This window comes from Panthera pardus, unplaced genomic scaffold (genome assembly GCF_024362965.1).
Source record: "Panthera pardus isolate Hobbes unplaced genomic scaffold, ASM2436296v1 HiC_scaffold_12, whole genome shotgun sequence".
NCBI lineage: Eukaryota > Metazoa > Chordata > Mammalia > Carnivora > Felidae > Panthera > Panthera pardus.
In genome coordinates this window covers 27,165,581-27,191,311 of record NW_026526677.1, presented here as the reverse complement: position 1 = coordinate 27,191,311, position 25,731 = coordinate 27,165,581, and the positions used below count along the sequence as shown (strand labels likewise).

Genomic DNA, 25,731 nt, shown 5'->3' with positions numbered 1-25,731 from the left:
CAAACCCAGAGGGCAAAGCACAATTATCAGCTGTGACATCATCAACAGAGATTCTGGGCTGACCTGAACTCTGACCTAAGAGGAGGAAAATTAAAAGGCAAATGCTCTTCTCTTCCAGGCATCTCCTTTGGTGGTGCCAGAATTAAAACCAAAACCAAGGAAGGTCTAAGCAAAGCCATGCTGCTACATACAAACTATCTTCTAGGCCTCTAAATGAGGCCTCAAATGTCAGCTGCCCTCCTTGGTAACTGGACTAATTAAAAACAAAGCTGTTACCTCCTCCCTGATGGCTAAAAGCTTGAACTCTGGAGCCTGCCTAGGCTCAAATTCCAGCTTTGTCACTTAATATCTGTGTAGTCTTGTGCAAACTGCTTAACTGCTGGGTACCTTGGTTTGCCCATCTGTATGATGAGGATAATACTATGAAGTACCTACCTAATAGGGTTGCTAGGGTTTCTTAACCTCTAAAGTGCTAAGAACAGTGACTGAGAATACTGTTAAGTGTGCTCACTTTAAATTTTAGTTATTACGATGTTCAACCACATTTAAAGTTGACTCCCTTTCTCCCTTTTCAGTACCCACCTGGCCTCTTCTGCTGACTACTTGTTTGCCACTGAAAGCTGTCCCAAAAATGGCCTTCTGATCCGACTGCATGGATGTCTAGCCATTGTACCATTCTAAATAATTTATGGTTTGCTGACTTCTGAAACTGGAGTCTGGTAGGCAGTTTGCTGTTAAATGTATGTCACACCCTAACCTTACCAGGGAGAAGGTCAAGTGCTTCCCTTCCACCCTTTGCACTGAAGTCTTGTCCTCCTTCAGAGAAATGCAACTACTGAGTGGTTCCTTCTTCATCACGCAGCTGCCCACCCCCCACACCTCTTCCCCATAAGCAAGTTTGTTGGATCATCATCTCTTTCAGGAAAGCCCATAAGGCTGCGCATTTAGTACAACACAGGGTTTTAATCAATTGCTCACTCGGTTGGTGACAGCTTAGAAATTCAGGCCCTAGGAGCCAAGTATGTGGTTCTCTTTCCAGAAAGGGGATTCAGCAGTCAATTTCCATTGTTTTGGGCACATACAGGTAAGAACCCACCACTACTTCTCCACCTTCCAGGAGAAGGCCTGAAGTGCACCCTTCAACCCAGCAAAGCCCAAGGCAGCTGCACCCGATCCTGGTCCTCCTGCTCCCTTCCTCCCCTCTCACTTATCCCAAACTCAGGTCTTAGAGTTTGGATCCTCTGGCTGCTGCTATTGGGCTATAGGGTCAGAACCACAGTCCATCTGCCCTGCTGTTGGGGAAAGACCACTAGCTACCCAGTTAAGCAAGGCAAAGAGAGGCAGGGCAGTAACCTTCGTGTCAAGTGAAGTTAAGGAATGGCTTGGTCAAGAGCCTCAATCAGCGAACAGCATCCAGATAGTGACAACAATACGAAGAACACAATGTTCTTCAACCTCAACTTTATCCTCCAAAAGACAGGCATCAGAAGAACTATCTTTGGCAAGAGCCATTTAATGGACTCCACCCTCAGAACAAACGCTTTCTCCCAGATCCTGGCACACTCAACCAGCTTCGCCCTTGGTAGCCCAGGGCGGGATTTCTCTCCCATCCGTCCATGGCCGAGACCCGCACACTTACCATTGGCGTTCTTGCCACAGATGAGATGTTCATAGGGCTGCAGGACGCCCCAGAGCTCCGCGTCGTTGTTGATGACCATCTCCAGGGCCTCGGCGGACACCTCCCCGCCCCCAGCCCCTCCACCGTCGGGACTCTGGCTGGCCAGCACCCTGGCCCTTATCTCCTCTACCAGGTTCTCCATGCAGGCGGTGAGCGAGATGGCCGCGTACTCGTGGATGCGCACGGAGATGCGGGTGTCCACCATCCAGCGGAAGAAGCGGCCCACGGAGAAGGTGAGGCCACAGCGCGCGGACTTGCCCCGGCGCAGCCCGTCCCCGGCGCTCATACTATACAGTGACAGCGCCTTGACCGCAGCCAGCGCGCAGCTCTCGGCCAGCGCCCAGCTGTGCACCAGGCGCACGGCGCTCTGCACCTCGAAGCGGGTGCACTTGGCGTGCAGCACGCTCAGGCGCTGCGCCTCGCGGGCCACTCGGATGAGCGCCCTGCGGAGCAGCCCAGCCAGGCGTCGCACCGCCTCGGCGGAGAACAGGGGCAGCCGCCGGCCGCCGGCGCCTTTGCGAAGCACCCGGGCCACGTCTCCCTCCGTCCAGGGAAACTCCTCCAGCTCGGGGAGGCGCGGGCAGCGCGAGAAGAGGTCCGCCACTTCGGGGTCCTCGGGCAGCACCGTGTTCACCGTGTCCCAGCTGTTGTGGCGGCTGTTCATGGAGCCGGAGTAGCACCACCAGGCCGCCCCGCGGTGCTGCTGCGCCGAAGAGTTGAGCGCCTGCGAGTTGGACTTGGAGGACGAGAGGCTGAGTGAGCGGCACGAGTCCCCGGCCCCATACCCGGAGTCCAAGGTCAAGTCCTCCAACGTCTTCAGAGTGGAGCTATACGTCCCGGCCATGGGGAGCCTGCCGGTCGCGGCCTCGCCGAGCAAGGGGCGCTCACAACTCCATGCTTCCTTTCCCAAGTGGGCAGAAACAGACTCTAGGCTCTCCGGGACGCCCTCCTTCCTCTCGGCGTCCACATCGTCCGCCCGGAGGCCGGGGGGAAGGCGGGAGAGATTCTCGGCGGCCGGGGCCCCACGCGCCCGGCGTCCGAAGCGAAGCTGTCACTGGAACGGTCCCCGCCGCTCCTCCTCGGCACTCCCCCTGGCCCACCTCAGCTTCCCGTCGGCAGAGCGTCTGGCCTCCGCAGAGAAGGAATCCCGAGAGAACAGGGCGGCGGCAGAAGGAGGCGGCGGCTCGCGGCGCCGCGCGAGTCCAGGACCAGCCGGCGAGAAAGCGCTCGGCAAACTTCTGCCCGGCGCGGGCGGCCCGCACAGCTGGGTACCCGGCCGCCGCCGGCATGCAAATAACCCGGGGCGCCTCACCAATCATCGTCCGCGACAGGCATGAGCTGCACCAATGATCTCCTCGAGGGGCGGTCACTATGCAGATTTCACTGGGCTGCGGGTGAAACCCCGCGGCGGCGGAGGCGGGGCTGGAGGCCGAGGGTCGGGTGAAGCCGCTGGGATGAAGGTGGAGGAGGGGGAAGGGAGAGTCGGCGAGCGGCGGAGCGCGCTGGGAGGTGGGAGCAGAGACCGGGAAAGGAGGGGTCGAAGCGTTAGGCTCGGGAGCTGACGATTTAAAGAAAAATTTAAAGGAAAACCCCCTGTGAGCAGCCCCCCGCCCGCCGTCCAGGCTTTGGGCGTTCGCAGCTCCTTTTCAAGCCCTCTGCAGCCTACCACCAAGGCTGACTTATCAAGTGTGGGTCTGGAGGTGGGAGGAGTGGGGGAGGGGGCACAAACCAGGCACCCCACCTCCCTCTGGGACTTTCTGGCAAGCCTCTCCCGTTTTTCTAGATGAATGAAACTCCCCTTGTGTTTAGAGGGAGGAGGGACGCCCCTTCTTGCTTCTCCCGAATCCGTCTGGTTTTCTTTACGTTGCCATCCAGGTTGCAAACGGAGCAGATCTGATGAATAGACTGGCTCCAGGAGGCCTGTGATCCCCTCTCTCCCCACCACTTGAACTTACGTAGTTTTCTGAGTATTACTCGGGGGAGAGGGTCCTAATTTGTGTCAGATTCTCAAAAGGGCCCGTGACTTCCCTGTTACAGCTGTACAGTACTGCTCGCTGTCAGGTGGATCCTTTCTGTCTGAAGTGCGAATGTCCCAGCGGGTGTGTGAAGGTGAGACATTTACCGAGTATTGGCCTGCGCTCCGAACAGCTGGCTGCATGCACCACCTCCTAATGGTGTACCAGTGGGCAAGCCCCCTGCCCCCTTGGGACTTGGTTCCCCACCCCCCACCCCCCGGGGTGAAATGAGTGCTGTCCTCCAAAGCGGCGCCGTTGTAAACCTGTTTCAGGGCCTGTGTCCAGAAGCGGTCAGTGGGAGCGCGATTCGTTTCCAGCAGCGCCACGCCCAGTCCACTCCGTCCGGCTGCTGTCCTGCAACTGTTCTCACACACGTGCTCGAATGTGCATATGCCCCCTCCAGTGGAACCGCAAAGTCAAGGAGGAGATTGTGCACGCGTTGCCCCCCAAGTCAGCTTCCCGTGCTCCTGAATGGCTCCTTTGTGCTCTATCTTACACAGTTCCAACCTGAGGCCGTGAGGTGGATACGAATTAGAAATATCTGGTTTGTCTCTTTCCTTCCGAGATTAATGGCCCTTCCCCTGTGAAACTCCTTTTTTCTTTAGCAGTTTGCCTTAATTTGGCCTTTCTGCGGTCTTTATTTATGCAATATCGCCGCCTCATGGTCGGAAGTGGAAACCGAGTCCAGGATGAAAGTGATACGGGACCCAAGTTCACAGAGATCAAGTTAACAGAGGACACAAGATGTGACTACATCTCATAGAAGTGACATAAGAAGTGAAAAGTAGGTATTGAGGTTCAACTTGCCAAAAATTCGAAAACAAATATGATGCAATTTAAAACTTAGTAAGGGAAACATAATTTTAAATCAAATGTCGCCCTCTAATGGACTTTTAGAAGAAATTCCCCACAAGTTTGGGGTTTTTTTTCTTTTTGTTGTGTGCATACTTAATAAACAGAGAAAATTTCTTTTTTAAATGTTTAATTTTTAAATGTTTATTTTGAGAGAGCGAGAGACAGAGAGCGGGCGGGTAAGGGGCAGGGAGAGAGGGAGACACAGAATCCGAAGCAGGCTCTAGGCTCAGTACAGAGCCTGTGGCTGGGCTGGGACCCACCAACCATGAGATCATGACCGGAGCCAAAGTCAGAGGCTTAACCCAACTGAGCCACCCAGGCTCCCCAGCAGAGAAAATTTCTGAACTGGAAATTTACAACAGGGAATTTACGGAATGGAAAAGTTATCTGGGAAAGAGCCAATGGCATTTATCTTATATTTAAGTGACTTGATGGCATAGAAATGTAAATATAATCAAACAGGCTACAGCCAAATTTAAGAATATTGTGTATATTAAACTACACCGCAAGGATTTGTTCCACAAAATTCAGCCCTGGAAAATAATACTGGAAAAACAACTGAGTTTCATTAATAGATTACAAGGAGAGAAAGAGATGGATAGGAAACCTATACACTAAAAAGGACTTAAGCCATATTGACTAATTAGCCATAATGTGTGGAATGTATTTGGAATTTGATTTTTTTAAATCAATAAACATTTGACATTATGAAACAATTAGAAATCAGGAACACCGCCCAGATCTTTGCTATTGTGAAATCGTTGTTACTTTTTTGGTGTGGTAATGGTAGTATGGTTTTGCTTATTAAATATTCTTATCTTTTAAAGACACATACTAAAGTAAGTGTTTTGTAATTTTCTTCATTAAAAAAAGGAAGAAAATTCCTATGGGAAAATCCATTAAAGGGACTAGAAAGTTAATGAAAGATGGTTAAGATTGTAGACCTCTTGTCTTTCATATGCTCATTAGAGTCTTCTATTGCCAACTTGAAGACTTGAAGAATGTGTCTCTTTGTGTTTTGTGTGATGGGGGGAGAAAGAAAATGAGGAAGAGCAATAGAGATAGAGAACAAGATACATTGAGCTATGTTAGAAATTAACCAACTGATTGATTTCAGTTAATCTTCTGGGAGATTGCAAGCGGGGTGAAAAACTTTGGATCAAGAAAGAAAGGGCATGGCTTCTTATACATACGTGCGTGCGTTTAATTAGGGCAATCCGGTGGTAATGTGCTTAATGTTAGCAATGCAAATTATATTAGAGCAAAAGGAAGTATTGTCCCAACCCAGGCCTGGCCCAAACATCATTTTTGGAAAAAAAACAACTGTCATGTATCTGGACAGGTTAAAAAGCGCATGATGAAACCATGGCAAACATTGGGAGAATTCCCAGTGGAGTGAGCAATTAAAAATCTGGGATTGCCCATGGAGAAATCATATAAGAAGCTTGAAATAAAATTTAGAAACTTTACTTTGGCTGATGTCTCGTATTCAGTTATACATTTTCTTACAAAATCAAAATCAATCTGGAGATTAAGGAACAAAATACCCTAGAATTTATCTTGAAAGGGAAGTGGTTAAAACTATTCAAGGACAGACAGAACTCTCATAGGAGAAAGATAGATCATGTCCTTGACTTTAGAGAGTGGCTAAGTTTTTGGTTTTTTTTTTTTAACGTTTATTTATTTTTGAGACAGAGAGAGACAGAGCATGAACGGGGGAGGGTCAGAGAGAGGGAGACACAGAATCCGAAACAGGCTCCAGGCTCCAAGCCATAGCACAGAGCCTGACGCGGGGCTCTAACTCACGGACCGAGAGATCATGACCTGAGCCAAAGTCGGCGGCTTAACCGACTGAGCCACCCAGGCGCCCCGAGAGTGGCTAAGTTTTAATTCAGTTTGTGCATCATTTTGGGTAAATTCAATAATATTTTAAAAAAATTTTTAAATGTTTTATTTTTTATTTTTGAGAGAGGGAGAGAGACAGAGCATGAGTGGGGGAAGGGCAGAGAGAGAGGAAGATACAGGATCCGAAGCAGGCTCCAGGCTCTGAACTGTCAGCACAGAGCCCGACGTGGGGCTTGAACTCACAGACAGTGAGATCATGACCTGAGCCAAAGTCGGATGCTTAACCTACTGAGCCACCCAGACACCCCAATTCAATAATATTTCTTAAACACCTACTGGGTCTAGACTGTGCTCAGCACCATGGAGGTGCATTAGACAAGATTCCTGCCATAAAAACAAAAACAAAAGCAAAAACAAAACAAAAAAAAACATGCCCAATATGTAAAGACAGACATATGAGACTATTCTGCAAAATATGCTTTGCAGAGCTGCTCAAAAACCACTGACCAAAAGCCATTGCCAGCTCTTCAATCCACCACACAGATTGTTGCACCTGGAGCACATATGGTATAAACATGAGGAAGAAAAGACTCTGTGGAATACAAGGAGAGCTGAAAAAAGGTACCCGCAGTTACACAACCGTGCCGTGATTAGCAGAGAAGTTTTGTAGCGGAAAATCAAGCAGAACCCTCAGTTGTTGAAAAAGGAACCAGTGGTGTGGAAGATTCAAGGTAGTGCTTCCATCCCATGCAATCCATGTTAGCCCATTCCCGACGCAGTTCCCCCCCCCCCCCCACCCCCGGCTCTTTTTTCTGGACCTCATGACTAAAGAGACACACAGATCATTTGAAACAAAGAGCCCCCAGGGTAACCAAGAGAAAAATAAATAACACTTCTCCAAAGCACATTCTGTGGAATGGTCTCATGGGTTGGTCCGTGAAAAAAGGATCAGTAGTTAAGTTTGGGAAATTCTGCATCCTGTTTCTCCCTCTAGTATATTCATGATGGACAGTATTTTATTTAAGGCTCTTTTATATTTTCTTTAATCCAGTATATACCAGGCTTAACTAGGCAGAGAACTCCCCCCACCCCTGGGCTGCTGTGAAGCAATTGGGACTTCTCATTTACCCTGAAGCAGAAAAGACAACAACCGTGTTTTATGAGTCTGCTCCGGCAATGGAGGTAAGGTAGGACCCATGGAAGAAATCCAGATAAATCCCAGAACAGGGCAAGGTCCCCCATGTGACCCCTGCATAAACCTGGAGTTTAGTGATCTGTTAGACACAAATGTGATTCAAAGGTGGATCCAAACCTAGAGCATCGGTCCCCAGGAGACAAGGAGGTAGGGTGGATGTGGGCACTGGCACACATCAAAAGGTCCACAGAGAAAGTGAGGTGGCGGGGGGGTGGGGGAGGGGAAGGAGAGTGATGTGGAATCAGGTCTCTCCAAGAGGGAATTCTGCTGTTAGGCACATTTGTTAGCTGGTATTAGAGATGAAGCCATCAGCACCTGGGGGTTAAGGGCAAGAATGGCAGGGGATGGTCTGGAACTTAATGATACAGAGATGAATTAAAGCAACAGGACAGAAATCCAAAGAATAAACTTGTAGAGATAGCAATGCCCAAACCCCACATCTGGATGTTCTATTTGCCAGTTCTCAATTCACTGCTGTTGTGTTCTTCTGTCCTGGTATAGAGAATATCTGGAGTGAAATATGGCATTCGATTCTGCCATATTTACTAAGCATTCATCTTTTAAAATGCATCTGGGGGGCGCCTGGGTGGCTCAGTCGGTTGAGCGGCTGACTTCGGCTCAGGTCACGATCTCGCGGTCTGTGAGTTCGAGCCCCGCGTCAGGCTCTGTGCTGACAGCTCGGAGCCTGGAGCCTGTTTCCGATTCTGTGTCTCCCTCTTTCTGACCCTCCCCCGTTCATGCTCTGTCTCTCTCTGTCTCAAAAATAAATAAACGTTAAAAAAAATATTTAAAATGCATCTGGCATTCTTATTACAAATCCAAAGTCCCAGACCCCCTTTTGAAAAATGTTTTATTTATTTGAGAGAGAGAGAGAGAGTACAAGCAAGGCAGAGGCAGAGGGAGAGGGGGACAGAGGACGCAAAGTGAGTTCTGCTCTCATGACAGCAGTGAGTCCAATGTGGGTAAAGCACAAGCATGGCAGGGGCAGAGAGAGGGGACAGAGGACGCAAAGTGAGTTCTGCCCTCATGACAGCAGTGAGCCCAATGTGGGTCTTGAACTCACCAACTGTGAGATCATGACCTGAGCCAAGTTGGACGCTCAACCGACTAAGCCACGTAGGTGCCCCAACCACCGCCCTTTCTTAAAGATCCTGATTCAGTAAGTGTAGAGTGTGATCTAGATAAAAGTATATTCAACAAGCATTCCCAGAATGCTAAGGCATTTGTCTCTTAGACCTCAGAGTGCCTAAGGACTGGTATAAAAAATGCTTGTTCTTTTTAAAAACATTTTTTAATGTTTATTTATTTATTTTTGAGAGACAGCGAGAGAGAGAGCACGTGTGCACAAGTGGGGGAGGGGCAGAGAGAGAGGGAGACAGAGAATTTGAAGCAGACTCCGGCCTCCAAGCTGTCAGCACAGAGCCTGACTGGGGCTTGAACCCACAAATGGTGAGATCATGATCTGAGCTGAAGTTGGACACTTAGCCAACTTCGCCCCCCAGGTGCCCCTGAAAATGCTTATTCTTGAGCTGTACCTGCAGAGATTCTAATCCAATAGGCCTGGAGCCTATGAATCTTCATTTTTAACCTGTAGGTCTCAGGTGATTGGAAGTCCAGAAAACTTGCTCAATTTGCACATCAGGCAGTTCAGGTGTTCCCAGCAGGTGGCGGTCTTGTTCATTCTGCTAAAAATTTGTACATTAAAAAGTTAAATTATTTACTTGTCAGCTGGATCTTTTAAAAAGTTTTAAATTTCCCAAGTACATTGATCTGGGACAAAATTGCTATTCATACTTATGAATCCACTGCATAATTTGAAGATTTATTGAATCCATTGCACAATTTGAAGATTTATTGTATCCATTGCATAATTTGAAGATGCCTCTGTCTTCCGTTGAGCAAGGATCTTAATATACAGGAGTGACTGCGCACAGTTCCCAGCACAGGGATAGGAATAGATGGAATGATCTTCATAGTTTAGACAGAAGTCTCTTCAGTCTTTTCAATGCTGAATTAATTTGAAGACAAGGCTATGGTTGGAATATCTCTTAATTTAGCAGCAAAGGTTTAGAACTGAACCCTATTTTAATCTTTTATAAAAGCACTCCAGGGGCACCTGGGTAGCTCTGTTGGTTAAGTTTCCAACTCTTGATTTCCACTCAGGTCATGATCTCCTGGTTCATGAGACCAGACCAGTGCAGAACCTGCTTGGTATTCTCTGTCTCTCTCTCTCTCTCTCTGACCCTCTCCTGCTCTATCTCAAAAATAAATAAATAAACTTTTTAAAAATAGCCAAGATTTGTTGACTTCTATTTGAATGATCTTAGTTATAAACTTTTTATTACCGAGAATTACAAACAGAAAAATAGACAGAATTTGATAATGAACCCTCATGTACCCATCACCCAGCTTTAATAGTCATCAGTTTGTGGCCAGCCTTGTTTACGCTGTCATCTATTTCCCCATCTCCAGTATTTTTTTAAAGCAAAGCTCAGATATCATAACAGTGGGTAATGTCCATCTAAGTCTGTCTGCCTGGCTGACTCAGTGGTTTGAAGCAGGTCTAATACGACCATTCTTAATTTGAGTCCTGCTAGTTCCATGTTAAGAGAACATACCCCAGGGGTGCAAAATACTGCCTTTGATGCCAAGAAGACACTTGCATTGCAACTATGTGAAGGGAACTAGAGGGTATTATGCTAAGTTAAATTAGTCAGAGAAAAGCAAGTATCATATGGCTTCACTCATATGAGGACTTTAAAATGCAAAACAGATGAACATAAAGAAAGGGAAGCAAAAATAATATAAAAACAGGGAGGGGGACAAAACATAAGAGACTCTTAAATATGGAGAACAGACAGAGGGTTACTGGAGGGGTTGTGGGAGGGGGGATGGGCTAAATGGGTAAGGGGGATTAAGAAATACACTCCTGAAATCATTGTTGCACTATATGCTAACTAACTTGGATGTGAATTTTAAAAATAAATAAAATGGTAAAAAAAAAAAAAAAGAAAGAAAGAAAGAAGACACTTGCAAATGTGGCTGCTGCTTTAGATTATGGAGTTTCGGGTACTAGGTGGTACTTTCTATTCCCATGCAAAAATAACCGTGTTATCAGTATAAACAACCACTATTAATGTTTTCTTAATATCTTTAAGTTTATTTATTTTGCGGGAAAGAGAGAGAGAGAGAGAGAGAGAGAGAAAACACGAGGATGTGGGGGCGGGGGGAGAGAGGGAGAGAGAGAGAGAGAGAGAGAGAATCCCAAGCAGGTTCCTTGTCTTCAGTGTGGAGCCCCAAGTGGGGCTCAGTCCCACAAACAGCAGGATCATGGCCTGAACTGAAATCTAGAGTTAGTGAATCAACTGACTGAGCCACCCAGGTACCCCTGTTTTCTTAATTTCTGAATTGAAGCCAATACACCCCACACTTTTATCAAGGGGCTGTTTATACGATGTTAAACAGAGTAATTCTCCAATAATTATTTTTTCTGTGTATGATTTTTGGTTTTTATTTTTTTTCAAGATTTTTTTTTAACGTTTATTTATTTTTGAGACAGAGAGAGACAGAGCATGAACAGGGGAGGGGCAGAGAGAGAGGGAGACACAGAATCTGAAGCAGGCTCCAGGCTCTGAGCTGTCAGCACAGAGCCCGACGCGGGGCTCGAACTCACTGACCGTGAGATCATGACCTGAGCCGAAGTCGGACGCTTAACCGACTGAGCCACCCAGGCGCCCCTGATTTTTGGTTTTTAAATCATCACCCTCCCCCCAAGTTAGAAAAGCTTTTATGTTTATATTTGGAACCTAAGATAGCAACTTTATTTCTAGTATATACCTGTTTTTCTATATTTAAAATTTGTATTTGGAAAAATAAAATGAAAATAAGTAACAACCGTAAACCCATGCATTAACAAAGTATATAGAGTAGGAAGTACTTCAGGCTCATGCCCCTTAACAATTGGGCTCTCCAGAATTTCCCCTTGAGCTTGACAGACACACATCTCTTTCTACACACACACACACACACACACACACACACACACACACTTCTTTTCTTTTCACAGGGAAGAGTTTATGTTATATATAGGTTCTGCCAGATGTCATTGGAAAAGATAACATGGATGTCTTTCCAAGGTAGTTAGTAATATATTTTACTACAGTCTTTTCAGAGACTGAATAGTATTCCATCGCATGATACACTGTAATTTCTTCAGCTAGTTCTTTATTGAAGGGCTTCTCTTCTTTTTTCCTTTCTCTTTCCTTCCTGCTTCCCTCCCTTCCTCCTTCCTCTTTCTCTACTCTTTCCTTCTTTTCTTTCTTTCTTTCTTTCTTGCTTGCTTGCTTGCTTCCTTTGCTGTACAAACAATGCTGTGATAAACTTTCTTGTACATGAATCTTTTCCCCCTTTCAATTATTTCTATATGATAGATTCCTAGAGGTGGGATTATGGGTCACTAGATATGCTCCTAACTTTTTTTTAAAAAAAGATGCATCACCAAGTTTCCTCCCCTCCCTCCCCCCCGACAAAATGTTATACCAGTTTACATTCTGCCTTCTCAAACCCTAGGTATCTTCCAAGGTTCAACAGAGTTCCTACTCCCAGCTTCTTGGTGAAACGTTCCCTGGTAATCTAGCCCATTTTAATTTGTAAGTTCCTTACCATTCACTACTCTTGTCTGTTTCATACATGACCGTTCTTAAAACAAGGTGCTTTGTTAGAGACATCTAATGAGCAAACGTTATGCCCTCACCTCAGGCTCACCTTTCCCTGCTTTGGACCTGGATCTGTCATTTCTCCAGAAAACCCTGGTTCCTTTTAGCATGGGCCTCCTGGAGTCATCTCTGTGAAGCTTTCCATAACCCTCCCAGACTCTACCCCACCCCTCAAACCCATTTCTGTTGTACTCCTCCCTCATCACAGTGAGATGAGACTCTTGTTTACTTGTCTGATTTTTTCCATTTTACTGGAAGTACCTTGAAGGTGCAGCTTTTATTTCATTTAACTGTATATCTCCGGTTCCTTCCTAGCACAGGCCCATGGTATTCAGTATTTTTGTTGAATAGATGAATGAATGACATTTGTCACATATGCCCAAAACGTGATTGGATTGTTTCATGAGTATAGGTCTTTTCTTTCCAACAGCGTTGCCTGTTTTTGGAAGAACCCTGTTTCGTATCTCTTGCTTTACATCTTTTTCCCTCCAGAGCCTAGCACAGTTTCAACCCAGAATAGGCACTCAATAAATATAAGTTGCATTAAACTCAGTTGATTAACACTGAATTATGCAACAATCATTGCTCAAAAACAGAAAGCCCTATCTCCTTGTAGGACTATACCCAGTTTGCTTGTGAAGATTATACAGCCCAGGAGTTGTAAATACTCACTAAACATGACAATTTACAACACTCTTTCTCTCTTCAAAATGAAGAAGATTCAAGATCGGGGAGATTAGCTAGAAAGAAACCAGTATTGTAACGAGATACATCACTTATGACAGCAAACAGGAAAATTTACCCCAAACACTTAGTTCTCAGTTGCAAAGTAACTTAATGAAGTAGGTCTTCCAATTAATTACCTTACAACCTCACTACAAAAATTATATTTTCCAGGGAGCGGAAAAAATAGAATCAATATTCTTTATTCTGGCTTATTGTTAATGTGACAATTATATAAAGTGATGACTCAGATTGTGGCTGCCTTCACGTCCATTCTGGCATCTTAATGACAAGAATAATGCCACTTGCCTCACCCACTCATCCATGAGTCTGAAATTCCAACCTGCTTTCTGAAATTCTTCGGGAGTAATTGGTGCAATAATGCTGATGAGGCAATTCTTGCTTTGCTGTCATCTGGTTTTTTGTTTTGTTTTGTTTTGACTTTGTTTTTTAGAGCAGCTTTAGGTTCACACCCAAAATGAGAGAGAGATACAGAGATTTCCCCTAGACTCCTTGTCCCCAAACGTATGTGTCCTCCCCGTTGTCAACATTCCTCACTGCAGGGGTACATTTGTTACAACTCATGAACTTACATTGACACATTGTTATCACCCAGGGTCTATCGTTTTGGTTCGGGTTCCCTGTTGGTGTTGTACACGTGGTGCTGTCCGTGTCATTACACAATTGTCCACTACTGTAGTATCCCACAGAACAGTATCACGGCCCTAGGAATTCTCTGGGTTCCGCCAATTCATCTCTCCCTCCCCCTCCCGCTGGCAGCCACCAATCTTCTTACTGTCTTCATAGTTTTGCCTTTTCCAGGATGTCATATAGTTGGAAATCATCTGTGATACAGTTGGAATTCATGTTTCAAAGTGTAAAAGAGTGGGATAGGACCCTTGCCAGACTTAGTCTGGAAACTGGTGACCTAAGAGGGCCTGGTGGAACTCAGGGTATAGTCTTGGGAACGATGACTTTTAGTGCTCTGTAATGTGACTCCTGGGTTTTCCCTAATATTTGATAAGCTGGGGCACACCGAAACCAGAAGAGCTAGTCATGCTGTGTTGGCATCATTGTACCATTATGCCCACGTTGTACCTGCCTCAGAGGCCCTGGTTCATTGTATATCATTGAAGGAATCTCCCACCTCCTGGTCCTGCTTCTCATTTTCTTAAATAAGAATAAAACCCCCAGAGAGCAAACATGCTCTTTATTTGAGCAAAATTAACATGCTGACAGTCAGCCTGGAGAGGTAGTCTACGAATGATCTCAGGCAGCCTGCTAACTGGGCTTCAAGAAGACATTACATTTCAGAACTAATCATCTTGTGTTTTGTAGCAAAGTGATACCCTTCAGACAGCCACAGAAGTAGAAGTCATTGAACTTTGGCTCATAGTACATGTAAACTTTGATCAAGTTTAATCTACAGCAACTAGGACTGAAACCCAAGACCACAAAAAAACAACAAAGCTGGGAGATGTATATTGTGGCCATTGTCTCTAAATCTGGTCACAGGTGAAGCGTTTCAAATGTTACATGGTTTCACTTCTTGGAAACCAGAATGAGCTCAGATACTCAGCAACAACATGACAAAATCCACGGCAGATTCTTTCTTCTAAAAAGATAGAAACAATGTAAATATCTAACAATAGCAGATTGCTAAAGTAAGTACAATATCCACATAGCAGAATGACATGTAACCATTTATTTTTTTTTAATTTTTTTTTTCTGACGTTTATTTATTTTTGAGACAGAGAGAGACAGAGCATGAACGGGGGAGGGTCAGAGAGAGAGGGAGACACAGAATCTGAAACAGGCTCCAGGCTCTGAGCTGTCAGCACAGAGCCCGATGCGGGGCTCGAACTCACAGACTGTGAGATCATGACCTGAGCCGAAGTCAGACGCTTAACAGACTGAGCCACCCAGGCGCCCCGGCATGTAACCATTTAAAATGAAGTTGTGGAGGGGCGCCTGGGTGGCTCAGTCGGTTGAGCGTCCGACTTCAGCTCAGGTCACGATCTCACGGACCGTGAGTTTGAGCCCCACGTCAGGCTCTGGGCTGATGGCTCAGAGCTTGGAGCCTGCTTCCAGTTCTGTGTCTCCCTCTCTCTCTGCCCCTCCCCCATTCATGCTCTGTCTCTCTCTGTCTCAAAAATAAATAAACGTTAAAAAAAATTTTTTTTAATGAAGTTGTGGAAATATATCTTTTATCTTGAAATACATTTGTGACATATTAAATGAAAGAAGTAGATTACAAAACATGATGTTTTGATCCCACTTTTGTTAAAAAAATAGAAAACAACTTAAAATGTTGAAGTGTTAATAGTGGCTCAAGGGAGAGAAAGTAGATGGGATGGCAGTTTTAAAAGTTTTTTGTTTGTGTTTTTGCTTGCCTGCATTTCCTGATCTTTCTGAGGTGGTATATATTGCTTTGTTATGCTAAAACAAACATTTTGAAAATAAAAGTATAGGGTCTGGCTCTATTAAGTATTATGAAAATAAATGAATGAGCCGAAGGTTACTTAATGTCCAGTTGTCCCCTCATAGCAATTTGTGCTATCACAACAGGTGATAAAAATGTCTCAATGGCATATTTCACATTGCATTGTGATTTATGTGTTTACCTATCTGCCTGCCTCTCCTTCAGCCCAAGCTTCTCCAGGGCTGAGATGATTATTATTTTCACCTTTATATCCTGAGCACATAGGCCAGGAATGTAGAGGATGAGTAGAATAATTGAGTATGTATAGAACGCTGAAGAATGCTGAAAGATTTCAATTTTAGTTTCAAAGCACAGTGATAACAATCACACCATGTGTCTTGCTGTAACCTAAGAATGTAGCCAATGTATTTATTTATATTCGGACAAACATTGACTTGGAAAAAGTAGTGGTTCTCAGACCTAGATGATGATCAGAAACAACCAAATCAGAATCTGAACATAAAGACTCTCCAGCTGTAAATGACATCCCGGCAAAAATCCAGTCCACCACAGGAGGTCCTTGAGACAAAGGCAAGAAAAAAGCTCAGAGGCCGAGGGCTGAAGACAAATTATAGAAAGCACATGTTTGTGTAGGGGGTGCTACCTCCAAGACACCGTCACGTTTGGGGATGCCAGAAAGTATTACAGGAAAACTGCAAACAAAGCAAATGATAATACTTAGTGCTTTCTAGAAGGATAAAGAAATGAATGCATACTTTAATGCATATTTTCTGGAGATCAAGTGAAGCATAGTCATCAAAGCCTTAAAAATAAGCATAATTGTTGACCTAGTAATTTCACCTCTGAGGATTTATCCTAAGGAAATTATCATGGATGTGCCCAAGAAATTCACTCCAAGGATGTTGATCACACTTCCATTTAGACTACAAAAAACAAATAAAATAACTCTGGAAATTAGTAAAGGAAATCTCTCTAAAATGGAGTCGGGAGGTTTCGGAAGGGGGAGTTCTCACCCCCCGCCCCCAACTCAGTAGTCAACTGCAGACCCACCAGGAAGAGATGGACTTGACCTTACTTGGATTTAGCCTCGCGCGTGGATGCTACTCTACGGCTCCAGCTGGAGGAAGACACACTTTTCTTTCTTTCTTTCTCTCTTTCTCTCTTTCTTTCTTTCTTTCTTCCTTTCTTTTTCTCTTTCTTTCTTTCTTTGTAATGTTTATTTTATTTTTGGGAGAGAGAGAGAGAGAGAGAGAGAGAGAGAGAGAGAGAGAGAGAGAACAACAGAACACGAGCAGGGGAGAGGCAGAGAGAGAGGAAGACACAGAATCTGAAGCAGTTTCCAGGCTCTGAGCTGTCAGCACAGGGCCCAATGCGGGGCTGGAAGCCAGAAACTGTGAGATGGTGACCTGAGCCAAAGTCCAAAGCTCAACTGACTGAGTCACCCAGACACCCCAAGACATGCTTTCCTTATCCCCCCAGTAACAGCTCAGCCAATGAGAAGCCACCACAGTCAAACTGCCAGTTTACTCTAACAGACTTGTAGTTCCTAACAGCCTTTCCAAATTACCCCTTTCCTCCTTAAAAAGGAGGGGGGGACTCTCCTTTGTTCCCATGACTTGCCTTCAGTTTTACTACAGTTTGTTTGTCCCAGATTGTAATTCTCTTGTATGCCCAAATAAGCCCATCTTTTGCTGGCAAAGTAACAGACAGTGTCTATTTTTAGGTTAACAGATCAAAAGAACTAAACCAAATCAAACATCATCAATGCCCAACCCCAGAGAATTGATAATGGGTATGGAAAACCACCTAACAGAATACTTTGTGACAACTAAAAAGATACTGTAGAAATATATTTCTAGATATGAAAAGATGCTCCCAATATATTGCTACAAATTTTTGTCTTTAAAAAAATTGTTTAAATGTTTTTATTTATTTTTGAAAGAGAGAGAGAGAGCAAGCAGGGAGGAACAGAGAGAGAGGGAGATACGGAAACTGAAGCAGGCTCCAGGCTGTCCCCACAGAGCCTGATGCGGGGCTGGAACCCACAAACTGTGAGATCATGACCTGAGCTGAAGTCGGATGCTTAACCGACTGAGCCACCCAGGTGCCCCTGTTGCTAAAATTTTTTAAAAGGACATAATACAGAGCACTACGCAAAGTAGACCTAATTTTTGAAATTAAAATATACAGATGGATCAAGCGTAACTAGAAGTAGCTGCGTCTTAGTATTTGCATCTGGAGGAGGGATACTGTAGGGTGTTAGAAGTTTCTTTTGTTTTTCTGTCTCTTGTGAGTTCTTTGTAGTAAACCTATGTTGCTTTAATAATAAGAAAATGAAGACTTTAACAGAACACACACATATTAAAGCCTGATGTCAATAAGATCAGAGGAGAAAGGCTTTAATTTTTGAAGCCAGCTCTTATATAACACTTATTATACACTATGCATGCTAGCAATTCACTAACTGTTTAATCATTACATTACATATTCGTTAACTGTTTAGTCCTCATTACAACCCTGTGAATAGATTACAGAGTGAGTGGAGCCAGGGTTTGGACGCTGGGAGTCTAGCCCTGGAGTCTGCACTCCTAGCCAGCACCCTACTATGAGGGGAGAAATCTGGGTCCGTCTTCCATCTCCATGATGTCCATTTTTCATGTCTCATTGATTCTAGGCAGGTTGGAGGGGAGCACGTACTGGAGAGACTCACCTTGCCTGCACAAGTTGGCTTTGAGGGTGATGTTAGGCTACGTGCAGTGGGTGAAATCCATCCTCTCAGCGCCTTCTGCCCTACCTGCTCCTCTTGCTAAATGTAGTGCCTTAGCCTGATTATTGATACCAAAGGTCCACTCTAAATGTCCTGGAGATTTCCTGATATATGTCTACTATCTTAAAGCCTAGTTATCTTATTAACACTTGGCTTTATACTCAGCAACTGCTAGCAAATCTTCAGAAATAAATCAATGCTAATACGACAAAGGGCACAGATGTGTTGATGGTAGGTCACCCCTCTGGGCAACATGTACATATAAATAGAGGCCTTCTAGAAATTATTCCTAAGGCCAAGGAATTTGTTATTCTCATGGTACTTATTTTGGACATTGCGGGTGAAATATTTTAGGCATTCATAGCTGAGCTGGCTGGGCAATGAGCAACGGCTGTTTCTAACCCCCTTAGCTCCTGCCGACTTCCCTACAAGCTGCAAAAGCTAAATGCCCCTGTCCCCGGCCTCCTTGTTGCTAGGGGTAGCCATGTGGCACGGTTCTAGGCAATAAGACAAGATGTAGGTGGTTTGTTAAGGGTTTGGGGAGAAAACTTCTGTTTGTGGCCATTGTCTCTAAATCTGACCACAGGTGAAGCATTTCAAATGTTTCATGGTTTCCCTTCTTGGAATGTGTGGTAAGGAAACCGGAATGAGCTCAGATACTCAGCAACAATAATGACAAAATCCACCGCAGTATTGTCAGTGATTCTAAAAAGATAGAAACAATGTAAATATCTAACAACAGCAGATTGCTAAAATAAATAGAATATCCACATAGCAGAATAGCATGTAACCATTTAAAATGAAGTTATGGAGATACATCTTTTATCTTGAAATATGTTCATGATATATTAAATGGGTAATACCCCGCATGATATATTCTGATGCGTATACCTGTCGAGTCTCCTCCTCCTCCATGCCAGGTGCCTTCAACTTCATACCTGGAGCTGTTTTAATCACTGGTGACTGGAAGGAAAATGTCAGAAGCGTCTTGAAGATGCCAGCCCAGAAACTGAGGCGTTGAGCCAACACCGGCAGTTGCCCGTGTCCAGATCTTTTCTTAATGTATGAAAAATAGTCTCTGTGAAACCGCCGTTAGTCAGTTGCCTTTCACTGTCAGCCAAAGCATTCCTAACTGATACACACATCTTTAAAAGCAAACCGCAGTTCAAGTTCATGGCTCTGGTTTTATCTAGAACGTTGAAGTGCAGTTCCAACACATAGAAAGGCAAACAAAAACAAAGGTCCACATGACTGTGGTGTTTGTTCATAGCACTCCTGAGCATGTTATATATCCTTATTTAATTTCTGGTTACCTTAAAAAGAAATACATTAAGATTAAAAAGTAGAGGCTACTGTCTAAGATTCATCACAGGTAACAGAATGCAATATATAGCATTAAAAATTCTATTGTTTTACTGACTTGACAAACATATTTGATAATGTTCATTTATTCAGACTTTTGGTTACTATTTTTCAGGTTTGATAAATCCATCACGTCCTTAGCAATATACGATGCAAGAACTCACTGGTTGGGTCTGTTTTCTTTCTTTTTTTCTTTTTTCTTAATTCCTATATTTGACTCATCTCTTTAATGGAATCAACTCTAGTTTTAAAAATTTTATACTTTTTTTTTGGTGATTTCTCTGGTGAATTCTACCAAACATTTATTATTTTTTTATTTTTATTTTTTTAAATATGAAATTTATTGTCAAATTGGTTTCCATACAACACCCAGTGCTCATTCCAACAGGTGCCCTCCTCAATACCCATCACCCACCCTCCCCTCCATCTCACCCCCCATCAACCCTCAGTGTGTTCTCAGTTTTTAAGAGTCTCTTATGTTTTGGCTCCCTCCCTCATTAACCTCTTTTTTGGGTCTGTTTTCTTTCTAACTCATCTTCCTTTATCTTGCTTTCCCTCATTTCCTTAACCCCTCCCTCCCTTCCTTCTCCTCTCTCTCTCTCTCTCTCTCTCTCTCTCTCTCTCTTTGTAAACCACAGTCTCATATGGAGAGAAAAGAATAACATGTATAGGAATGATATAATAAATAATAATGAAGCAAGCACTCAGGTCAAGATCCACGTGTTGGATATCTTCTCTTTTCTCCTTGCATCCATTGTCTACCTGCTGTTGACGCTGGAGGCTAACAACTCTTCTCTCTGACTCTCTCTTGGGTCTGGCTGATGGGGAGCCTCTGTGGAAGATCTGAGGAAGGAAAGAGAGTGGGGGTAGGGCATCTGTTCCCTTGGCTCCTAATGTGAGGCCATCTTGGGCTGACTGTGTCTTTCCACTCCTCATGACATGGTAGAATCTACTTAATTTTCTGTCCTGATTCCAGGAACCACAGCTTCTCCTTGTTTCTGCAGGCCTAGGAGTGGTAACAACTTGGCTGCTACTAGCCCCAGGTTGCAAAACCATCATTTGTGTTTCCCCTACTCCTGCACCTTTGTAATTATTGTCTTTTAAATGAATATTCCTCAAATTACCCTATTTTGAGTAAGACGGCTGTTTCCCATTGAACCTTAATTGATCCAAAATAGATACCACATGGTCCAATACAGTAGCTCTTGGCTACTTGTGGCTGTTTAAATTTTCATTTTAATTAAAGAAATGAGGGGCACTTGGGTGGCTCAGTAGGTTGAACGTCTGACTTCAGCTCAGGTCATGATCTCACAGTCTGTGAGTTCGAGCCCCAAGTTGGGCTCTGTATTGACAGCTCAGTGTTGGCCAGTTCAGATATACAGAATTTCCATCATCACAGAAAATTCTACTAGAGAGCACTGATAGACTATTTACCATCCCCAGACCTCCCTTTCTCCATCAGTCTCCTTTTGTTGTAATCACACCCTTGCTTTCCTTTATCATTTTACCACCTCTGTAAGCATACTAAACAGTACATTTTAAGTTTTATCTATTTTAAACTTTAAAATGTAATTTTACATTTTAAGTTTTGTCTATTTTAAACTTTAAAATGTAATGTTTCTGTTGTCTAAAAACAGTTCGGTTTTTTTACTTTTTCTTTTTTGAGAGAGAGAGAGGGAGAGAGAGAAAGATGGAGAGAGGGCATGTATAAACAGGGGGAGGAGCTGAAGGGGGGGCAGAGAGAGAGAGAGAGAGAGAGAGAGAGAGAGAGAGAATCATAAGCAGGCTCCATGCTCAGTGTGGAGCCAGACGTGGGCTTGATCCCATGAAGTGAGATCAGGACCTGAGCCAAAATCAAGAGTCAGACGTTTAACTGACCAAGGCATCTGGGCACCCCTGGACTGTTTTGAACATCTACTCATGTTATATTTAACTAATGCTTGTCCAACATCATTGGTATATAGTATTCCATTATGTGATCATATCACACTTAAGTAAAAATCCGTTCTACTGTTGCTGGATATTTGGGTTGTTTCCAGCTTGTAGTCATGACAAACCATGTATATTCTTCTTTGTGGATGTTTGTACCCATAGGCACACATTCTTTTAGGCTCTGCACCTGGAGTAGAATTGAATTGCTGGGTCATAGAGTGCATTTCCCCCCCTTTAACAAATCATGTCAACCTGTTTTCCAGAGCGACTGAACAGATTTGCACTCCCATTGGCTGTACGTGAAAATACCTGTTGCTTCACACCCTCACCAGCACTTGGTATTTCAGATGTTCACATGACCCCCATCCTGGTGTGCTGTGGTATCTCCCAGTGATTTTTAAATTTCACATGCCTGCTTACCAATGAGGTTACTACCTTTCAGGTGCAATTTCATTCCCCACCCCCCTGCCCCCACATATATAGTCAAGGATTTCGACATCATTAAAAAAATACAGTCCTTTCCCCATGCCCTGTGCCACTTATGTCTAAATCAAAGTCCATATAAGTAGGTCCTTTTTTAGGATATGCTTTTCTTATCTGTTGGTTTCTTTGTCTATTACTATGTCAATTTCATACTGTTTTAATTACTGTAGCTTTGATATCAACATATGTTGGTATATGTTGGAGCAAATCCTCTTGCTTCTTATTCAAGATTGTCTTGGATATTTTTGGCCCTTTGCATTACCTTATATTTACATTTTAAAACCAGCTTGTTAAATTCTAAAACAAACCCCCCAAATTCTATTGAGTGTTTTGGTCAATGAATATAGTATATCTTCACATTTAATCAGGTCTTCTTTAATATACTTCAATATAATTATATAATTTTCTCCATAAAAATCTTATACCTTTTTAAGACATTTTATTTCTGGAGAGCCTGGGTGGCTCAGTCAGTTAAGGTTCTGACTGTTGATCTTGGCTCAGGTCATGACCTCACATTTTGTGAGTCTGAGCCCCTCGTTGGGCTCTGTGCTGGCAGTGTGGAGCCTGCTTGGGATTCTGTCTCTTCTTCCTCTGCCCTCTCCCTGTCTTGTGCTCTGTCTCTCAAAATAAATAAATAAAAACTTAAAAAAATTATTTCTAGGTATTTAATATTTGTGATGCTATTGGTTATAGTATCCGTTGTCAAATTTTATTTTCTACTTTTTAGTTTTTGGTGTAGAAATGCTGTTTATTTTTCTTTCGTGACTTTGTATCCCAGCAACCTTGCTAAAATGTCTCAGTGCTCTAATAATATAAAGTAGATTCTTTGTATTTTCTTTCTGCTTTCCAACTGCTGTGTCTTTTATTTCTTTTTCTTGCTTTATTGCACTACCTGGGGCCTCTAGTAAACCCAAGAATGTCAAGTAGAGGTTGTGAATCAAACTGTCTTTGTCTTCTTTTCCAATCACCAAGGGGAAGATTTCAGTGATTCACTCAGTTGATTATTTGCTGTTTTCTTTTTCCAGATACCATGTATCAGATTAAGATTAAGGAAGGTTCCTTCAATTCCTGTTTTGTTGAGTTTTGTTTTTGTTTTTGTTTTTTAAATCAATGGATACTGAATTTTATTAAGTCCCTTTTTTTTTTTTAACGTTTATTTATTTTTGAGACAGAGAGAGACAGAGCATGAACAGGGGAGGGTCAGAGAGAGAGGGAGACACAGAATCTGAAACGGGCTCCGGGCTCCGAGCTGTCAGCACAGAGCCCGATGCGGGGCCCGAACTCACAGACCGTGAGATCATGACCTGAGCCGAAGTCGGCCGCTTAACCGACTGAGCCACCCAGGCGCCCCATTAAGTCCCTTTTTGTATCCATTGAAATGATCATGTGCTTCTCCCCCCCCCCCCCCCCCCCCATTACTTATAAACTAGTTTCAGAAAATGAGCTGGGGAGCTGCCAGGTCTATTTTCTAATACAAATACCTTACATGATGCATCTGTGGGTATACCAGTTTAGGCTCTTTTGATTGTGAAAATAACAGGCCAAAAAGGGGGGAACTCGATGTCCCATTTAACCAAAACTTTGGCGAGGTGAATTTAGGCATCAACTTACGTCATCAGGATTCTTTCTCTCCATCACTGTGCTCTGTTTTTCTCTGTGTTGGTTTCCCTGCACCCTCCCCACCTCCACCTGGGGCAAGACAACTGCCAAAACCCATGGGGCACCTTCTTCAAGTTTCAAGTTCAACAGAATAAGGTTAGGTTTCTTTCTCTCAGCTTTTCCAGCAAAATTGTCATTGTATCTCAATGGATGTGACTGGGTCATGTTCCCATACCTAAAGCCATTACAATGCAGTGTCACATAATGACCTGGTCCATCAGGCTTTAGTTACGTGCCTGGTCCTGAAGCTGGGGGTGGCATAAACTCATCCTGAAGCACATGGATTGTGGGAGGGACAGGATGTAGGTGGTTTCTCAGAGAAAAACCTGGAGAAAGGTTATCAGAAATAGAATCAAAGAATGTCTCCTGTACTAACCTAGATCTTTATTACTACCAGTTCCTCTGCTACATCTATTACAATCTTAGATTGCCGATTAAGCTTGGGTTTGTTTGTTTTTTGTTTTTGTTTTTGACTTATGTTTAATTCGTTTTATTAAGTGGGTAGGCACCCTGCTGAGTGCTTTAGATGAATTGCTCCTATAATTCTCACAACAACCTTAAGAAGTAGGTACAGATATTACCTACATTTATCAAATAAGGTCTAAGTGAATGGACAGAACTGGGATTGAAACTCAAATCTATTTACTTTACCCAACACTGCTTCTCTAATCATCTACCTCTAAAATAACAAGGGTACTGAAATTGATAAATCTAATTTTCTAACTCTAAGCTCCTTGATCTCATTTCAGCAGAATTTTGAAATATTATCCCTGAATAATATTTTGCGATTTAACATACCCCAGAGGAGTGTACAAGGGGAAGGATATGCAATTTGTCACAAAGGATGTGCTTCAACAAGAAGGCTAACACAAACAAGGATTAGTACCAGTTTGCCGTGTTGCCCTGCCTTCATCAGTGGCACGGGGCCATTTCTGAATTTAGATTCCTGTGAATCAGTCACCTAATCCCAGAGCTTCACATTAAGGAAGTAGTATCTGGTTGACAACAATGGCATAACAAGGGTAAAATGTCCCTAGGGCCATGTAGAACATTCCTGCCCTCACTTTCTCCACACTGCTGCCTGAAGGGCGAGATTTTGCAGCATTTAGTGCCTTGTGGTCCTCCATCGATTGGATCCCTCTATGTCTCACTGAGACCCACCTTCTTTGTTCCCTGGTTATTAGTGTCTGCAGAGATACTGCCCTCTGATAATCATTATAATTCGGAGAATGAAACTCCACTGTGATCCGATTATCAGTGTATTGCTGTTTCCATCAAGAAAGTCTGACATTAGAAAAAAAGCTGTTCTCTAACTAAACTGAACTACATACCATTCCACTGTATTTCCTGTCTAACTCAGTGTTTCTTTTATTCTCTATACCTAGAATGATAGGAAACTGGGTTGATTTAGTTTTTCTAGAACAGACTTTGCAAGCGTAGAGTCTTTTGTTTTTACTCACTCTATTGATGTACCGCGAGTGTCAAGAACTGTTCCTGGCCCATAGTAGGTACTCGAAAACATTTTAGCTCAATTGGTGTTCTTAGTGTCACAGTTGATTTGTATTCTGGAATGAGCTCCTTACCTCATTAGAGAGTAGTAACAGCTCATAAACTGGCATGTGTCCTTGGCCCTCACTTTGAGTAGCCTTGATCTTGTCCAGTGATTCTCTGTGTGTGGCCTGCAGACCACCTACATCAGAGACTGTACAGTGCTTATTAAAAAATGTAAACTGCCTAGCATGGAGTCTTTGAATTGGCAGTTTTTAATGAGTAACCTGGGCAATTTTTATGAATATTAACATTTGAGATCACTGATCCAGTCCAGCATGTTATTTTATAAAGAAGGGAAGTCACTTGCCCAAAGTCACACATTTCAGGGCGTGTCTTCCTCCTTTCCTAACGGTACCCAGGTTTTTGTTTGAGCATTTATCCAATCCACAGACAGCCTGTGTGCTTTGGAGGAAGGTGAACAACATCCCACTCAACTTCAAGGTTGTACCCTGAATGGCATAGTCAATCCCTCAGGACACAGTAACTAGTTCAGAGGCAGACACATGAC

At 43.6% G+C, this 25,731-nt stretch overlaps 1 protein-coding gene across 1 annotated transcript in view; it reads right to left on the bottom strand.

Annotated features, from left to right (window-relative positions):
• The window catches only part of ABTB2 (ankyrin repeat and BTB domain containing 2), a 174,338-nt gene extending 171,395 nt beyond the window's left edge, over positions 1–2,943 (bottom strand). The window contains exon 1 of the mRNA XM_019470067.2: positions 1,640–2,943. Within this exon, the coding sequence (XP_019325612.2) occupies positions 1,640–2,522 (883 nt within the window). The 5' untranslated portion in view covers positions 2,523–2,943. The remainder of the gene's footprint in view (positions 1–1,639) is intronic.
• Between the last annotated feature and the right edge of the window lie 22,788 nt (positions 2,944–25,731).